Consider the following 20,462-nt stretch of genomic DNA (forward strand, 5'->3'; position numbering starts at 1 on the left):
AATGGCAAGCTACTCCATTATCTTTGCCAAGAAAACTTCACATATAATGTGATCCACAGGTTTGGGTCACAGAGATTTACATAGGACTGAATGACTGAACAACAATAATTGTTGTTGTTGTTGTTGTATAATTTGCTGAAAGTATATGTATGTAATTTAGTGACCTTGTGAATGTATTTCCAAATATCCTTCCATAAAGGTTAGACCAATTCCTAGCTCTACCAACAGTGTACCTGTTTTGCTATAACGTCTCCAACTTATGCCATTTTCTTTTTTTGGTCATTTTTGCCAATTTGAGTATGATAGAACTTCAAAGGTGCTTAAATTTTAATTAATCCTAATTATTAGTGTTTTTAGTGCATTTTTAATTTGAATATTGATATTTCTGATGGTTGTTAATGGTTACTGGAGTTCTGCCTTTGAAAGTAGCCTGTTCATATCTTCTAACCATTTATTTTTTGGAAAATAATTCTGTTTTGTAAATTATATATATTTTGTATATGAAAGACTTTAAAGATAAAGTTGCTTCACAATAATTGTTTTGTAATGTTAAGTAAATCCTAAGTCAAGTTTTTCCAAGTAAAAATGGAATATGGATTAGTTTTTTTTAAAGTGAATTAGTTCTTTCAAGAAAGAGATTTAACCTTACATTTAATCTTCCTGAACAACTGCAATTTTTTTATTGTGCTAATTTTAAATAGATGCTTGTTCTTCAGTACAGGAATTGCAATTCCACTATTCTACAGTGCTGATCAAGTTTGTTATTCACCTCTCTTTCTCTGCATGTATTCAAGAGTTCAGAATACTTAGATTTATACATTAGCTTAAATGTTATTTTAAAAATTTCACTGTTTGGGGCACCTAGGTGGCACAGTGGATAGAGAACTTGTCCTAGAGTCAGGAGGACCTGAGTTCAAATCCAACCTCAGACTCTTAATAATTACCTAGCTGTGTGTCACTTAACCCCACTGCCCTGCAAAAAACCCCTAAAATTAAAAAAAAAATTCACTGTTTGGCTACTCATATGACTTCTTCAGTTTTTGAAAAGTTGCAGTTCTGTCTTTTCTAGTGCATTTAGTAAAACTCTTCAATGGAGGGGTCAGATGAGGAATCTTTTGGCTAGGTTCTATCAATCACCTGGAATTTCTCCAAGCATGCTTTTTGGCATCTTCTATTTGTCTTTATCAACAGTTTTTCTTTAAGTTTCTTATTCTCTACTATAGCCTTTGGGGTAAAAAATATGAGATTCTTTCTGAGTTCTTGGAAAGTACCTTGTCTCTCTGCTTTTCATCTTCAGCCTAGTATTTGTCAGTTTCCTGGACAAGTCACTTAAAATCTTCTTTGCTCAATTGGCCTTTATTATTTGACAGTATTAATCTAATTCTCCTTTCCTGTCCTTTGATCTACAACAGATATGTTTTTAGATGTCATTTATAACATTTTCAAAGATTACTTTAATTTGGGGAATACTTCTGGTGATGAGGGAGGGGTTGTTGTGTGTTCCTTCTTGTCAGGTCGGTTATCTTTTATCATTGCGCTTTCATCTAAATGAGCATACCAGGTAAGTGTTACATTGTGTTTGTCTACTTGTTTGGGAATATTGGTATTGCATTTGATACTCAAAATTCTTAACTCTTACCAGCAGCTTCAGTATGAAGGGCAAGAGGATTGCATTTAACAGCAGCAAAATCTCATCATTCTCAGATTTATTCTTTGACAAAATGGGAGCCTGATTAGCTGCAGCATAAACAACAACCTCTTTGGATTGATACTTTTTCAATTCTCTGACATAAATTAAATCCTAGAGAAGTTTCTGGATCTTGTAGAACCACTTATTACGTCATCTGTCTGTCACTTAGTCATCCTTTTTCCATGATGTCTGATAGATATCAGTGATAATGACCTATAGTATTCCCTTTAAACATACATAGCAAAATAGATAATCACATGTATATCATACATGAACATATATTCATACATGTACATAGATTTGACATAGATTTGATTATCCAACATTTGCTCATTCAAAAACTAGTCATTTCCTTTATTATATGCAGTGTAGTTTTTCTTCTGTAGTTTTTTCTAGGAATGTTTTGTTTCTTATGTATCCTTTTAGTAGAAATCATACAACTTATTAGAAGATAACCTAAATGATTTAATTGGGAAATAAGGATAGTATATGAGCCATTAGAACTCTTTTTTTCTTCCTGTAGGAATTCTTTAAAAATGAGGTCAAAGGGGGAGGCTAGGTGGCGTAGTGGATAAAGCACCGGCCTTGGAGTCCAGGAGTACCTGGGTTCAAATCCGATCTCAGACACTTAATAATTACCTAGCTGTGTGGCCTTGGGCAAGCCACTTAACCCTGTTTGCCTTGCAAAAACCTAAAAAAAAAAATGAGGTCAAAGCTCTTTTCCTGATCATGGCTTTCAGGTATCCCAATAATTTTTTAAATTAGCTTTCCTGAATCTGTTTTCCAGATTAATTGTTTTTTCATTGAAATGTTTTACATTTTCTTCTAATTTTTCTTTCTTTTGGTGTTGAAGTATTGTGTCTTGATTTCTCATAAATTCAGCAACTTTCTTAGAGTCTTTAGATGCAGAAGCTTGTGCTTCCTCATTTTCAGATTGAGTATTTTGATCTTCCTTGGGATCATTAGATAAAGTGATTGTCAATGGTCAGGTTCCTTTTTTTTTTTCTGAAGTGTCTTCACTCTGGCAGGGGCTGCCCCTCTAACCTCATGGAACAAAGTTTTCCCACTATTTTCCAGGTTACCTTGGGCTGGAGAATTGCCTCACCATATCTTTCTATGGGTTCTGCCTCTTGAAAATTTAGTTAGAGTTCTAATTTTAAGATTTTTGAAATACCTTGGAAAGGCTCTTCTCCTGGTGCCATCTTGGCTCCACTCCCCAGCATTAAAACTCTTGAGAAATAAAGCTTTTGAGTTATTTGTTGTCTGTTTGTTGTTGTTCTATCCTACTTCCTTCTTGACTCCACTCTGTCCCATCTCTTTCTTTTTTTTAAAGTTTAAAAAAAATTTTTTTTTAAGGCAATGTGGTTAAGTGACTTGCCCTAGGTCTGAGTCAGGATTTGAACTCAGCTACTCCTGACTCCAGGGCTGGTGCTCTATTCACTGCACCACCTAGCTGCACCTGCTTCTGCCCCATCTCTTTTTAAAAAAACGATGATGAAAGAGAATTTGATTAAAAGTTAGATATCAGTTATTGAAGAAATGTTTTGAATTCAATGCCCTACTTTTCTTTCCCTATTCCTAATCCGAATCATTGATTATTACTTAAAAAATAAATCCTTATGTCATAATCCATGCTCTGAAGTTAATATTTGTTTTCTTTGTGACTGTTCTCTCATACTATTACATTCCCCTCTATCAATCTGTCTTGTCTATCTATACTCTGTGTCTGTGTGTATTGTGTAATTTGAGTTTCTCCAGCTGTTCTTCTGTATACCTTCTCACACTCTATCCCTGTTATGAGAAATAACTCCCTTCATCCTCTTTTATTCCCTAAACAATTCCTTTCACTTTGTTTTTGCTTTTTTTCTCTTAAAAGCATTAAAATGGGGGTGGGAGTGGGGGGTGGGGACATAGCCAAGATGGCCACAAGAGAGGATCGTTTCTTAGGTGCTCTCATTCAAAACTTATAAGCTAAGGACTCTAACTAAATTTTCCAGAGACAATCCACAGAGAGATGCAGTGAGGCAGTTTTCCAACCCAAGGTAACCTGGAAAAGAGCAGAAAGGCTTGGCTCCATGGGGTCGGGAGGGGTGGCCCATCGGAGGGGTGGCCCGCCAGAGCAAATGAACTTCAGCCTCCTGGAGGCAGCCCCAGGGGAGCAGCAGACACAACTTGGGGGATCAGTGGGGGGCACCTCTGCCAGAGCGAGCACATGAAGGCCAGCCCTCAGGGCACTCAACAAGCAGCCTGGCCATGGCAGCCCAGATCCAAGAACCAGAAGCAGACAGAGCCGGTAACCAGGAGCCCCCAGGGCATGAGTGCTGAGCCTAGGGAGGGGAGTGGAGAGAGATTGTGGAGTTCTGTCCCCTGTCCATGGAGCAGGACTCTGGGGCTCTGACCACATTCAGATCCTGATCACAGTCTAGGCCCCTCATAGAACAGCAGGACGCCCTCCCCCCACTTCAGCCCTGTGGCAGAGGGGTGCGTTTATGGTCATTCACAGACCTGGAGGGAAGACAGAGCCTCACACACTCAAAAGCTCAGGAAGGCACCCCAAAACCAGGCACAGGCTGGAGAAATGAGTAAGCAGAGAAAAAAGAGGAGCACCATTAAGAAATACTTTCCCTGTGATCCCAGGAAGGATCAAAACACTCAATCTGAACATGAGGAAGTACAAGCTCCTGCATTTAAAGACTCCAAGAAAATCATAAATTGGGCTCAGGCTATGACAGAGCTCAAAAAAAGACTTTGAAAATTAAGTGAGGAAGATAGAAGAAAAAATTGAGAAAAGAAATGTGAGAGATACAGGAAAAACATGAAAATGAAGTCAGCTTAGTCAAAGAGATCCAAAAAAAATGCTGAAGAAAATAATATGTTAAAAACTAGCTTGAGTCAAATGGATAAAACAGTCCAAAAAGTTATCGAGGAGAAGAATGCTTTAAAAAGCAGAATTGCCAGATGGAAAAAGATTTAAGAAAGCTCTCTGAGGACAACAAATCCTTCAGACAAAGAATGGAACTGAGCGAGGTTGCTGATTTTATAAGGAATAAGGACACAATACTTCAGAACCAAAAGAATGAAAAATTGGAAGAAAATGTGAAACATCTCATTGAAAAAACAACTGATATGGAAAACAGATTTAGGAAAAATAATTTAAAAATTATTAGAATACCTGAAAATCATTAAAACACTAAAACTTGCCCTCAGTGCATCTGTTTTTTTTATTTGTTTCTTCTGAGTCTAATTAGAAAATTAGAATTTCATCATTGTATATAACCTTTTCCAATATCTTGAATTTAGGTTTTTCTTGAATTTTTGTTTGCATTTCATAGCTTTTACTCTCTTTTTCATCAGGAAACCTTGAAAGTCCTCTTAATTTAACTAACATTTTCCCCCACTTTAGGATTATATTAAGTTTGCAGGATGAATTCTTCCTGGTTGTAAGACTTAATGTTTTGTCTTTTGGAATCTTTTTCTCCCCAAACTTTCCTGTTATTTATAATAGTGGCCGCTCAACCTTCTGTGATTGTATAACTGCTTCCTTTCTGTCAGCTTGCAGCATTGTATAACTTTGCTTCCTTTCTGTCAGCTTGCAGCATTTTTATTAGACATGGAAGTTCTTGATTTTGATTATAACATTCATTAGAGTTTTAATTTGGGGACTTCTTTCAGAATCTGAATACTAAATTTTTTGTTTTTTATCTTTTAATTCTAGTAGATCTGGGAAAATATCTTTTTAGTTTTTTGAATATATAGTAATTTGACTTTGACTTAAAAATTTTTTTTTAATCATTGATTTTTAAATTATCTTCCTTAGGCTAATTTTCCAGGTTATTTGCTTTTGATAATAATTGTCTTTTATTTTTCAGCTTTTTTTTTTTTTTACTTTTTTCTCATAGTTAACAGAAAGTTCCATTATTTAGCTTTTACAACCCTTTACAGCTAGGTCCTGATTTACCTCTCCAGTTTTATTTCAAATTATTTACCTTCATGCATTATATTTTATAGTCAAACTAAACTTTTTTACTATCTTGTATATACAGCATTCCATTTCTGATCTCTGTACATTTTTTCTGGATGTTCCCCATTCCTTTAGTTCACTCTGTCCTCACCTCAGTCAGCTGGTTAGAGACTCTAATTTCCATTAAGACTCAGTTCATGGGAAAACCTTTTACATGAAGTTTTCACCTTGTATTCAACTTGTATTTACTTATATGTCTATAATTTCTTTTCCCTGCTAGAAAAAAAAACTCACTTTGTATCCTTTTTGCCTCATACCCATTTTGTATTTACTTATATATTTACATGTTGTTTCCCCAATGGAATATAAACTCTGTGAAGACGGACTTTTAATTTTGTCTTTTTATCACTGGCATCCAGTAGAATGCCTGGTACAAAATATATGTATAATCTGTGCCTCTTAATTATGATGGTAAATGGTACAATAATAGTGTGTGGTTTTTTTTTTTTCATCTGCCAGACTGCTTTTTTAGTTCTCTCAATTTTTGTTGAATAAGGAGTTTTTACCCCAGTAATTTTTGTCCTTGGGTTTAGCAAACACTATACTATTGTGTTCAGTTGCATCTGGAGCTTGTTTACCTTTTCTATTCCATGGATCAGCTTTCCTATTTTTGTAATTAGTACTTTCTGTAGTTTAAACAAAAGTGTTCTTTTAACTCTTGAAAACTTCCTGCTATTTTTATAAAAATCTTTTTTTAGTAATCTTTGTATTGATGTCACAAGTTAATTAATTTTTTAACACAGCAACTTTATAGTTCCTGAATCCAAATTTTTCTTTTCTTTTTCAATGACTGGACTTTAAAAATTCATAGAATTTCTTTCATATATATTAATGCCTTGAATAGAATTGGACTATAGAACTCTCAATGTAATAAAGTTAGTCCTGATGAAAAAATATAAGAAATTTGATAAATTCACAGAATTTCTTTCAAATATATTAATACCATGAACAACTTTGGACTATAGAACTTTTAATATAACAATTTTAATTTTGTTGAAAAATAAATTTATTGACAAGTGATCACATTCGTTATGATAAAGATATAAATAAACTCAATATGAAAATTTTAATTTATTTTTATTTTAGATGAAATTGCTAAGTATATGGAAGAAGTAAAATTATTGGGCTACAAAGAAAAACCTCGTTATCAGAATTTACGAGAAATTCTTTTGCAAGGGTTAAAGGCTTCAGGAAATAAGGATGATAGCAAACTGGACTCGTGTGTCTTGGAAATTGGAGATTTGCTAAAAAAAATAGCACCAAAGGTAATTTCTCTTATGATATCAATGATTTTTTTGTGTTTAAAAATAGACATTGTTTTTTCTTCTTGATTTATGATAATTGATGATAATTTCTTCTTAATTGATTATTGTTGTAAATGCTAAGTAATGTAATCTACCAGACTGCTTTTCAGTTTTCCAATCAATTTTTGTTGAATATGGAGTTATTACCCCAGTAATTGGTGTCCTTGGGTTTAATACACGGCACTATTGTGTTCTGTGGGAGAATGAAAGATTTAATTATTTTTTTAATAAATATATTTTTAACTAGTTAAATTTTTATTTTTGTCATTAGAAAGGCACTTTTTAATTTAACATTTGTATGTAATTGTCCATAATCATTTGCTTAAAAGTTAATTTTGGTAATTATTTTCTAGATATGTTACTTCAGAAATTGTTAATTCTTAATTACATCTTTACCAAAATTCGAAGTCCTAATATTTAACTTGGATCTTTGATATGGAGACTTAGATGAGCTTCTTTTTTATTTTTTGACAAAAAAGTATTTTTATTTTGACATCTGAATAAGTATTGAATCCTTAGGACACAGCCTTTGGCATCTTTTCCAACTTATTTGTCAGCTCATTGCATTGTACCTTTTTCAGAAACACAGATGCCATCCAGAAACTTTATGATATCCTTGTTTTTGACTGTTGTGACCTGTTCAATTAGGGTAACTGAGTTTGATACAAATACAATATCATTTCCTTCATGAATTGAGTCGTCTTTTGGGGTTTGAGAAACCACACAAGCAACACCTGGTCTCATCCACATTCTTCAGATATATTTTTCACTCAAGAAATATGTGATTTCTACAAGTGAGCCAATCCTTGAATAAAAAAACATTGATGGGGAAAGTGAGCATACAAAGATCTCATCTTGAAAAGAAAATCCAGGGTAGCACTTGTGATCATGTTTTCTACATGACTGCAGATTGTTCATACAGTTCTTTCAATTTCCCCATTACTTGTCCACTTGGACACTTTTTTTCCTTCTTTCTAAGGAGACCCAGCTCAACATTGAATAATTGAAATCCCTCTGGAGGATTCCTCTGGGCCCCTTCACAATAACTGTCTGACCCTTAACAGAAATATCAACATTTTCTGGGACATTGACAGTGTAGGTTGCTTAAAGTGTTCTTCATTTGGATTGTAAATGGGTCAAAGAGCTTGGATGAGCTTCTTAGAAATTCATTACTATCTGTCTATGTATTTGTTCTCCTGTTCTTCCTGCTTATTTTACTTCCTGTTTTTCTTTTTCATCTTGTAGGGATTAAGGAGTGATTAGCATTTGTTCTTTAATATTTTGTGTTCTTCAAAGACAAATCACTCTAAAACGTTTTATTTTTAAAGAGAGAATTCCTGAAAGAGACTTGTAGTATAAATGGAGACATTAGTCAGCACTTCAAACTTTTTTTATGAAAAAATTGTGGGGAATACAAATAATTCTATGAATCTGCTTATTATTTTTTTTAAAGAACAAATGTAGATTGTATAAATTTATTGTCTTCACTAGTTTGAGGATGAGTGATTTTTTTTTGAAAGAAGGTCTTAGAAGGATACAGTCTTGAGATATTAGAATAGAACATTTGTGGAGGGACTGGGTTCATGCATATATTAGGTGTAATGTGTTATAGCTTGTAGTAATGTATATCATATAAAAAGTAATATCCAAATTTGCATTTATTATATACACACATGACTTTTTCTTTGAAACAGTGCACTCTATTAAAAGATATCCAAAATTATTCGGAGAGCCAGAAAGCTAATATACCATTTTTGATAAAAAAAAAAAAAAGTGGTAATTTAGCTAAGGAACAATAGATTTTACATATGTGGTCAAAAAGACCATATATTTTTACTTTAGTGAATAAATGACCAAAGATTTGTGACTTCTTTTGGTGCAGTCCACAGCATTCCATGATTTTTCATTCTGTGCTACCTATTCTTGCCCATATTTCTATAGATGTTTCTTTATGTTTTCTACTCAATAGAGGCCTTTCTCTGATTCTTTTAATATTTCATGGAAACCAGAATTTTCCCATTCCATTCCATCCTTCTTGCAATTGATCTTTTCTAAAATGCAGATCTGACCATATTGCATCCTTAATAAATTCTATTGGCTCTCTATATGATCAATTATAAAATTCTCTTGTTGTTCTTAGCCTTTCATAACCTCCCCTGTTTCCCTAATACATTTGCAGTCTTATATACCCCCAAAACATTGACTTGCTTGAATTAGAAACTCGTTTTCTGGATTCTAGGCATTCTCACTGGCTGTGTACTGTTTGCCTGGAATACTCCCACTCATCTCTGCATCCTAACTTCCTTCAAATGCCAACTAGAAATTTCTCCTTTTACAAGAAAACTTTTCATAATCCCCCTTAATTTTAGTGGCTTCCCTCTGTTATTATCTCCAATTTATCATATATATATACACACACACACACACACATACACACACACACACACACACACACACACACACATATATAAATAACTTGTTTTCATATAATTATTTGCATGTTGTCTTTTGCCTGTCTTTGTACCCTTAGTGCTTAGCCCAGTGCCTGGCACAAAATAAACTCTTAATAAATATTTAATGATTGATTGATTTGAATTCTGCATTAATTTTGCTGCATGATCTGACCCATCACAGACTTCCATTTAACTATACCACTGTGAATTGTGAAAATTACTTTCTACTCAGACCATATCACTCAACTAAATAAAGGTTATAAAGAATATAATAATCCTTCATTTGGTACTTGTTGATTTTTTTAAAAAGCATTTGCTAAAAATAAAGCCTTCATGGTGTTCAGCAACTAAAGTATCATCTCCCACCATATAGTAAAATTGATAATAAAATTATTTTAATCTCATTCTACTGATTGGATGGAGCTAGAAGTCATCACACATACTTATTGATAGTGTACACTCCAAATTTGTGATATCCAGCTTTAAGTGGATCATTATGATAGCATGACTTTCTTATTTCTCACCACACCAATTATTTTCCTATTTCACTCTCCTCAGAAGCTATTCCAAGCCTTTTCTCTTAAAGCCTCCCACAGTTCGCCATCCCCTTACCCTTTCAATTGAAAATCTTGTCTATTTCTTTATTAATAAAATTGAGGCCATTTATATTAGCCCCCTCTTCTTCCCTTATCTTCACCTCAAAACCTTAACATCTCCCACTTTTTCTTTCCTTCATTCAGTTCTCTATGCAAAGGTCAACTTCTTGATCTGATCCCTTTTTTCTCACTCAAGGATTGTCCCCAATCATCTGTTATCTACTGATTCCTTCCTTACTGACTTCCAAATTGCCCAAGACTCCCCCATCCAAAAGCAGCTTTTCTAACTATTGAACTGTATCTCTGTTTCTTTTCTCAGCTAGAGTCCTAGGGAAAATAATCTATATTCTTTGCTTCCATTTTTTTTTCTCTTTTGTATTGTTCAGTCCTTTACAATAAACTTAGCTATACCTGCTCTCCACAAAGTTAACAATTTTTTTTAAAATTATCAAATCTAATGTCCTTGTTTCAGTCATCATTCTTTTTGAACTTTTTTGCTACATCTCCTTTCCTCCTAGATACTGCCTCCTTTTTGGACTTTTGTCATATTAATCTTTGCTAGTTCTGCTCTATGTCTGACCAGTCTTTCTCAGTCTCCTCTTGCTCATTAGCCACACCTCTGGACCATGACAAGCCCATGAATTGGATTTGAGTGAGGGGGTGCTGTGCCAAGTCACCAGCCTCACTTTCTTCTTGGGAGTCATTTGAGTCCAGTGGCCAGAAAAGAATCAGGACAGCTGTAGAGTAGTGAATAGAGCACTGGTCTTGGAGTTAGGAGGACAAGAGTTCAAATGCTGCCTCAAATGTCTCTCACTAACTGTTTAGTTGTTTGATTCATATTTACTTACTGGACTCAGATGGCTCTGGAGGAGAAAGTGAGGCTGGTGACAAAGCACAAACCCATTCCCCCATTCAAATCCAGTTCATGTGCTTGTCATGGCATCACTCCCTGATGTCATGATCTTCTTTGAGAGGAAGGACAAACATTAGTCACACCTCTTAACTGTGTTTCTCAATAATCTATTTTTGCACATTTTCTCTATATTCTCTTTGTGACTTCATCTATTCCCATGAATCTATTAACATACAGATCTATATATTTTCCCTGGGCTAGATTTCCACATCACCACCTGCCTATTGAACATTTTAAACTCACTGGTTTTGTTTTGTTTTTTGCTTCTTTAACATGTTATTTGTTTTCCCATTATATACAGTAGTAATATGTACTTATCATTTTTTGTAAGCTTTTGAGTTCTGCAGTTCCCCCCCCCCCCCCGAAGACTGGCTGATAGTCTCTGTGTTGTTTCCATGCTATACATTGATGTAAATTGAATGTGTTATAATAGTAAACATAAACCCCCTCCCTCCCCCCAAGAAGATAAGAAACCTCAAGAATAGAGAGAGAGAGAAAAAAAAATTGTACTTCAGTCTGTGTTCAGATTTCAATGGCTCTGTCTCTAGGATGAGTTGCTTTCTTTATCATAAGCCCACCAAAGAAGTTGCTTCAATATTTTTCCCACAGTTGCTATTATTAAATGTATTTCCCTCCACTCTGTTTCTCCCCACTTATTTCTTCTCTCTCCCTCTCTCTCTCCCCCTCCCTCCCTCCCTCCCCTTTCATCCTGGCCCTGTCCAAAAGTGTGTTGAATCTGAGTGCCCTCTCCTCCATCTTCCCTCTCTTCTATCACCTGTGCCCCACTTTCCTCCTCCCATCCCCCCTTATCCTGTTCCTTCTTATTTTTCTCTAGGGTAAGATAGATTTCCTCACCCTATTAAGTATGTATGTTACTTCCTCTCTGAGCCATTTCTGATGAGAATGAAGGCTCACTCATTCCCCCTTGCCTTCCCCCTTTCCATTCCATTGAAAAAGCTTTTCTTGACTTTTATATGAAATGTCTTAGCTTCTTTTTCATCTCTTTTTCCTTCTTCCCAGTACTTTACTTTATCACCCATGATTCCATCTTTTTACTATATAATACCATTATATTCCACTCCTTCCTCACAGTTAGTCCTTCTCTTCCACTCCCTCTATGGTTCACCAGAGTCCTGTACTTGGAGATCAAACTTTCTGTTCAACTCTGGTTGTTCCAATAGGAAAGTTTGAAAGTCTCTGTTTCATTGAAATTCCATCTTTTCCCCTGAAAGAGGATGTTCAGTTTTGTTGGGTAGTTGATTCTTGGTTGTAAACCAAGATCCTTTGCCTTCCAGAATATCATATTCCATTCCCTACACGCCCTTAATGTAGATGTTGCCAGATCCTATGTAATCCTGACTATGGAGGCTTGGTAGTTGAATTGTTTGTTTCTGGCAGCTTTTAGAATTTTCTCTTTGATTTGGGAGTTTTGGGCTATAATAATTCCTGGAAGTTTTTCCTTTTGGGATTTCTTTCAGGAGGTGACTAGTGAATTCCCTCGATTTCTATTTTACCCCCTGGGATCTCAGGGCAATTTTGCTGTATTATTTTTTTGAAAAATGAAGTCTAGGCTCTTCTGATAGTGGCTTTCAGATAGCCCAATAATTTTTAAATTATTTCTTTTGGATCTGTTTTTGAGGTTGGTTGTTTTTCCAATGAGATATTTCACATTTTTCTTCTAATTTTTTGCTTTTTTTTTTGAAGAGTTTTATTTGTTCCTGATTTCTTGCAAAGTCATCAGCTTCCTTTAGTTCCATTCTTCATTTGAAGGGGTTATTTTCTTCAGAGAGCCTTTTTATCTCCTTTTCCAGCTGACTAATTCTGCTTTTTAAGGCATTCTTCTCCCCATTTGCCTTTTGATTTGCTTTTTCCATTAGGCCTAAATTGGTTTTTAACATATTATTTTCTTCAGTGTTTTTTTGTATATCTTTCACAAAACTTTCGATTTGGTTTTCATGATTATTCTGCATCACTCTCATTTCTCCTCCCAATTTTTCCTCCATTTCCCTTAATTTCTTTTCAATGTCTTTTTTGAGCTCATCCATAGTTTCTATTTCTCTTGGAGGTTTTGGGTTCCAAAGTTTTGACTTTGTCATCATCTGATTATGTGTTTTGATCTTCCATGGGACTAGAATAATTCTCTATGGTCAGATTCTTCTTTTTCTGTTGTTTACTCATTTCCTCAGTCTAAGACAGCACTTCCAAGGCTTTGGGTTTTTTGTTTTTTGGGGGAGGATACCCCACTGGTACCTTTATTTCTCCAAGGTCTTATGCTCTCTTGCCTGTGCTCTGATAATGTAGATGACCCCTGTACTTCCCTCTGCCTTGGGGCAATAAGGAGGATCCTGCTATCTTAGTATGGAAGCCCAAACTGCAACCTGGATCAGAGTTTAGGCAAACAGCAGAGTCCTACCCCAAGGGAAAGCAAAGAAATTTCTGCAGACTTCCTTCACTGTCTCTGGGAGTGCATGCTGCTTTCTCCGATTCTTGCTGCAGATTCTGCGGCCAGTGCTCCTCACTCCACATTCATTCTGGTGTAGCAGAGTACTCTTCCTGCCCCTTCAAGCTGTTGCTGGTGATCTCTGGCTGGGCTGCACTTTGGCCTTGACTCTTTTGCCAACCACCAGTCCTGATGAAATACACCTTTCCCATGGAACTTCTAAGTTATCTTGGACAGGGAAAATGTATCACTCAGTCTTTCTGTGGGTTCTGCCCCTCTAAATTTTGACTAGAGTCCTCATTTGTTTGTTTTTTGGAGTTTTGGGGAGGAGTTCCCCGGAAATGCTGCCTTCAGACCGTCCTCTTGGCTCTGCTAAACTCGCTGTTTTGAGACTTCACATCATTATCTTTACAACGTAGAAGCACCATTCTTCCAAGTCTCCCTGGTTTGTAACTTGCTATTATCCTTACCCCCTCACTCTCTTTACATGCATTCATTTTCATTCTACATATCTTTATTCTCATTTTCTTATACTCACTCTCTTTCACACTGCATATTCAGTTGTTATCCATTTTTATCTCTACCATAACTATACCTCAGTTCTCCACTCATTCAAATCTATATTCCACATAACTCTCAAAGTGACATTTTTAAAATACAGATCTGATCACTTTGCCTCTCTAATAAATAAATTATAGGTACACTCTTATTGTTTCTTATGTAAAATATAGACTTCTATATTTGTAAATCCTTCATTTTGTAAAATTTGTAAATCCTTCTATATTTGTAAATCCTTCATTTCTGAGGACATTTGTCCTCAGAAATGTACCATATGGTATTTGAGATAACTATGAATGTTGAGATTTCATTAGTACAAGAGGATAGAAAGAATGTGAGATGAAGAAATCTAAGAATGAGAGTTTTAAGGAGTTAACATGGGTCAGAGTAGGTAGACTCTATGGAGGACTAGAGCTAAGTATAAGATTGCAATTTCAGGAAGAGATGATGGATTGATGAGCTTTTCTTCTCATTTAATGATGATACTGAGTCTTAGGGACATGGTGATAAGATGCAGTGAGAATAACAAACATTTGACTTCCCTTATTATAAAGCTATCATCTTATTGTCCTTCTTGCTCTTGGACCACTTTTCTCTATTTCTTTTGCTATATTATCAATCAAGTATTAAACCGTGTGTGTGTGTGTGTGTGTGTGTGTAAGCATTATTGTATAAACTTTAAAGTGCTATATTACTGTTAACTATTATTACCTGAAACAAATTAAATGCTAGATTTTACATGCTTATTTTTAGAAATATTTGATTTCTCAATTTCCAGTTTTTTAGCTTTAAAAGCATTGTGGTTTTTTCTTAATTTAAAATCTTTATAAAACTCTCTAAAGAACTAGATGGCATAAAGTTGGTAATAGGATGGTCACCCTTTCAACTTTATATTATTATTGAACATTTGTGTAGTACTATGTATTTTACCAAGTATTTTTACACTTATCTATTATTTTGCAGCATCTTTGAGATAAATCATTTCATACTTGAGGAAGTTAAAACTGGAGAGGTTAAATGACTTGTCTATGGCCATACAGTCAGTTTATTATTATTTTTATTATCATTATGCATTTACATAACATTTTTCCTCTGAGGAGCTCATTGTTTTTCAAATCTACTGGAAGGGGAAATAATTTTACTTGACAATCTTCATATTGTCTGTATAATCATGTCACCTTTCTCATTAATCTTTAAACTCTCCACTCTTTCTGGTACCCATAAACATACTTAGGTTTTCTAGTAGGCTGTCATTCTACATTTCTGATGTACTTTCCAAACTCCTAGAGAGTTGTTTCTAGCCGTTGCTTTCACCTTCCCCCCCCCCCAACACAGTTCTACTTTGGCTTCTGACCTCACACTTCACTGAAATTACTTCAAAAATGAAGGATGCCAACAGTTATTCTAAAGTTATTAATGTTATCTTAATACCTTCATCTCCTCAATCTTAATCTCAGTCTAGGTCTTCATAATACAGTTATCATCTGATTTTCCTTCTGCCTCTCAGATCATTTCTTTACAATTGCCTTTGCTCTACTATCAGTAAGACATTAAACCCTAATTGTGGCTAATTCTCTGTCCTGGTTCCTCTTTTTCTCTGGGTACATAGATCTAGACCTAGAAAGGGCCCAAGAGACCTCTTTCATTTTAGAGATAAAAGTGAGACTAGTAGTTAAATGATTTTCTCAGTGTAAAGCAGTATCTAAAATAGGATTTGATCTCTGATCTTTCTGTCTCTAATTCTATTATTTGATTAAAGATTTTATTTGAGTTTTACAGGTTTTCCCCCAATCTTGCTTCCCTTCTCCCCCACCCCCCCCATGAAAAGCAATCTGTCAGTTTTTACTTTGGAGTGTTTTACATTGATCCAAATTGAGTGAGATGAGAGAGAAATCATATCCTTAAGGAAGAAACAAAAAGTCTTAGAGATAACAAGACCAGACAATAAGATATCAGTTTTTTTTTTTTCTAAATTAAAGGGAATAGTCCTTGGTCTTTGTTCAAACTCCACAGTTCCTTCTCTGGATACAGATGATATTCTGCATTGCAGACAGCCTCAAATTATTCCTGATTGTTGCACTGATGGAATAAGCAAGTCCATCAAGGTTGATCATTTCCCCCATGTTGCAGTTAGGGTGTTCAATGTTTTTCTGGTTGTGTTCATCTCACTTAGCATCATTTCATGCAAATCCTTCCAGGCTTCCCTGAATTCCCATCCCTCCTGGTTTCTAATAGAACAGTAGTGTTCCATGACATACATATACCACACTTTGCTAAACCACTCCCCAATTGAAGGACATTTACTTGATTTCCAATTCTTTGCCACCACAAACAGGGCTGCTATGAATATTTTTGTGCAAGTGATGTTTTTACCCTTTTTCATCATCTCTTCACAGTATAGATCCAGTAGTGGTATTGCTGGGTCAAAGAGCATGCTCATTTTTGTTGCCCTTTGGGCATAATTCCAGATTTCCCTCCAGAAAGGTTTGATGAGTTCACAGCTCCACCAACAGTGTAATAGTGTCCCAGATTTCCAAGAACCCTTCCAACAATGATCGTTATCCTTTATGGTCATATTGTCCAGTTTGAGAGGTGTAAGGTGGTACCTCAGAGAAGCTTTAATTTGTATTTCTCTAATAAGTAATGATTTAGAGCAATTTTTCATATGGCTATGGATTGCTTTGATCTCATCTGTAAATTGTCTTTGCATATCCTTTGACCATTTGTCAATTGGGGAATGGCATTTTGTTTTACAAATTTGACTCAGTTCTCTGTATATTTTAGAAATGAGTCCTTTGTCAGAATCATTAGTTGTAAAGATTGTTTCCCAATTTATTACATTTCTTTTGATCTGGGTTACAGTGGTTTTATCTGTGCAAAAGTTTTTTAATTGTATGCAATCGAAATCATTTAGTTTGTTTTTGGTGTTCTCCATCTCTTCCTTAGTTATAGACTGCTTCCCTTTCCATAGATCTGACAGGTAAACTAGTCCTTGATCATCTAATTTGCTTATAGTATTGTTTTGTATGTCTAAATCCTGTAACCATTTGGATCTTATCTTGGTAAAGGGTGTGGGGTGTTGGTCTTATCTAAGTTTCTTCCATACTAACTTCCAATTTTCACAGCAATTTTTATCAAAGAGAGTTTTTATCTCTATAGCTGGACTCTTTGGGTTTATCAAACAGCAGATTACTATAATCATTTCCTGCTAATCCACCTAGTCTATTCCACTGGTCCACCACTGTTTTTTAGCCAGTACCAAACAGTTTTGATGACTGATGCTATATAGTATAATTTTGGATTGGGTAGGGCTACTTTTTTCATTAAATTTCATTAAATTCCTGGAAATTCTTGACTTTTTATTTCTCCATATGAATTTACTTAAAACTTTTTTCTAACTCATTAAAGTAATTTTTTGGAATTTTGATTGGTAGGGCATTAAACAGGTAGTTTAGTTTCGGTAGAATTACCATTTTTATTAAATTAGCTCTACCTATCCATGAGCAGTTGATATTTGCCCAGTTATTTAAATCTGATTTAATTTGTGTGAGAAGTGTTTTATAATTGTTTTCAAAAAGATTCTGAGTCTGTCTTGGCAAATAGACTCCCACGTATTTTACACTGTCTGAGGTTACTCTTCTAGCTTTTCCTGCTGTATCTTGCTAGATATATATAGAAAAATTGAGCATTTATGAGCGTTTATTTTATAACCTGCAACTTTGCTAAAATTGGTAATTGTTTACAGTAGTTTTTTTGGATGATTTCTTGGGATTCTCTAGGTAGAACATCATGTCATTTGCAAAGAGTGAGAATTTTGTCTCTTCCTTCCCAATTCTAATTCCTTCAACTTCTTTTTCTTTTCTAATTGCTGGAACTAAGATTTCTAATACGATATTGAATAGTAGTGGTGATAATGGGCACCCTTGTTTCACCCCTGATCTTATTGGGAATGCCTCTAGCCTGTCCCCATTGAATATAATGCTTGTTGATGGTTTCAAATAGATACTGCTAATTATTCTAAGGAACAGTCCATTTATTCCTACACTCTCGAGTGTTTTTAATAGGAATGGGTGCTGTATTTTGTCAAAAGCTTTTTCAGCATTTATTGATATGATCATATAATTTCTGATAGGTTTGTTGTTGATATAATTGAATATACTAACAGTTTTCCTAATATTGAACCAACCCTGCATTCTTGGGATGAATCCTACTTGATCATAATGTATTATCCTTGTGATAACTTGTTGTAATCGTTTTCCTAAGATTTTTTTTTTAAGAATTTTGCATTTATATTCATTAGGGAGATAGGTCTATAATTTTCTTCCTCTGTTTTAACCCTTCCTAGTTTAGGTATCAGCACCATATTGGTTTCATAGAAAGAGTTCGGCAGAGTTCCATCTTTGTCTATTTTTCCAAAGAGTTTATATAGAATTGGAACCAATTGTTTCTTAAATGTTTGGTAGAATTCACTTGTGAATCCATCAGGCCCTGGAGATTTTTTTCTTACCTAGTTTAATAATTCCTTGTTGAATTTCTTTTTCTGAGATAGGCTTGTTTAGGTATTTAAATTCCTCTTCATTTAACCTGGGCAACTTATATTTTTGTAAATATTCATCCATTTCACTTAGATTATGTTCTTTCTCTAATTTTTTTGGTTGCCTGTTTAGTTCATTGATTTCCTCTTTCTCTAATTTATTCATGTAAGCATTTAAAGATATAATATATCCCCTGAGAGCCACTTCGAGTGAATCCCATAGCTTCTGGTATGTTGTTTCATTATTGTCATTATCTAGGATAAAATGCTTAATTCTTTCTATAATTTATTTTTGATTCACTCATTCTTTAAAATGAGGTCATTCAATTTCCATTTGGTTCTGGGTTTATATCTCCTTGGCCCAATATTTCCTATGACTTTTATTGCTTTGTGATCTGAGAAAGATGTATTCACTATTTCTGCCTTTCTGCAGTTGATCATTAGGTTTTTATGTCTTAGTACATGGTCAGTTTTTGTATAAGTTCCATGTACTGCAAAGAAAAAGGTATATTCCTTTCTATCCCTATTCAGTTTCCTCCATAAGTCTACCATATCTGGTTTTTCTAATAATCTGTTTACCTCCTTAACTTCTTTCTTGTTTATTTTATGATTCGATTTATCTTGCTCTGAGAGGTTGAGGTCTCCCACTAGTAGAGTTTTGCTGTCTATGTCTTCTGTAGTTTTTTCAGTTTCTCCTCTAAGAATTTGGATGCTATCCCATTGGTTGCATATATATATATATATATATATATATATATATATATATATATATATATACACACACACACACACACACATATACTCATTATTGAAATAACTTTTTTGTCTATGGTGCCTTTTAGGAGGATATGGTTTCCTTCCTTATCTCTTTTAGTGCTATCTATTTTTTCAGCTGCTTTGTCTGAGATAAGGATTGCTACCCTTGCTTTTTTCACTTCAGCTGAAGCAAAATATATTTTGCTCTAACCTTTTACCCTAACTCTATATGTATCTCTCTGCTTCAGATGAATTTCTTGTAAACAGCATATTGTCGGATTCTGGTTTTTAATCCACTCTGCTATTTGCTTATGTTTTAAGGGAGAGTTCATCCCATTCACATTCAAAGTTATGATTACTAATTCTTTATTGCCCTCCATGCTATCTTCCCTCTCTTTGTATTTTCCCCCTTTCCCCCCTTATCCATATTCCCCAGTATTTTGTTTCTGAATACCACCCCTTTCAGTGTGTTTGCCCCTTTATATCCACTCCCTCCCCTTTCTTTCCCATTCCCCTTTTTCCCCTTTTCCCTTCCCTTCCTGTTGTTAGTTCCCCCTTTCCCCCCCTCCTTTGTTCTGTCCCCCATCCCCTTTTCCCCTTTTATTACTTGAAAGGTTAGATGTTTTTTAAGTTAACCAAGTATGTGTGTATGTTGACTTTAAGTCAAGTCAGATGAGAAGAATATTCAGGTGTTTCTCATCTCCTCCCTTCTTCCCCTCTATGACCATAGGTATTTTGTACCTCTTAGTGTAATGAGATTTACCCCATTCAATCCCCTCTCTCCTCCCATCTCCTTCCTGTCCCACTTTTTAAGGAGGTAGTATTTTTAAAATCATTCCATGAGTCATAGAAAATTCTGAGTATCTGTCACTTCTAGCTAAGTACATTCTATATAAGAGTTAAAATTTTTGAGAGTTATTAGAGTCTTTCTTCCAAGTGGGATTAAAGCCAGTTACATCCCATTGGATAGCAGTCTCATAGATAGGTCATGAATGTCCATCAGTTCTGGCTTGGTATATTCTTTCTGTTAGAGTTATAGTTCTCAAGATTTATGAGAATCTTTCCCCCCATGCTGGGATAGATAGCCAGTTTAGCCAGTTTCAACTTATTCGATAGAAGTTTTTTTTCTTTTACCCCCCCCCCTTTGTTTTACCTTTTTCATGTGTCTCTTGAATCTCCTGTTTGATGTCCAAATTT

General features: G+C 34.9%; 1 protein-coding gene across 8 annotated transcripts in view; it reads left to right on the plus strand.

Annotated features, from left to right (window-relative positions):
- VRK1 (VRK serine/threonine kinase 1) overlaps positions 1 to 20,462 on the plus strand; it is a 169,972-nt gene that overhangs the window by 126,411 nt on the left and 23,099 nt on the right. For all 8 annotated transcript variants that reach the window (XR_012473812.1, XR_012473813.1, XM_074213045.1 and 5 more), the window contains one exon: positions 6,798 to 6,976. Coding sequence is in view for 6 of the 8 variants with exons in the window: in XM_074213045.1 (XP_074069146.1) it covers positions 6,798 to 6,976 (179 nt within the window). In the remaining 2 variants the exon portion in view is untranslated. The remainder of the gene's footprint in view (positions 1 to 6,797; positions 6,977 to 20,462) is intronic.

This window comes from Macrotis lagotis, chromosome 1, assembly GCF_037893015.1.
Source record: "Macrotis lagotis isolate mMagLag1 chromosome 1, bilby.v1.9.chrom.fasta, whole genome shotgun sequence".
Classification (NCBI taxonomy): domain Eukaryota; kingdom Metazoa; phylum Chordata; class Mammalia; order Peramelemorphia; family Peramelidae; genus Macrotis; species Macrotis lagotis.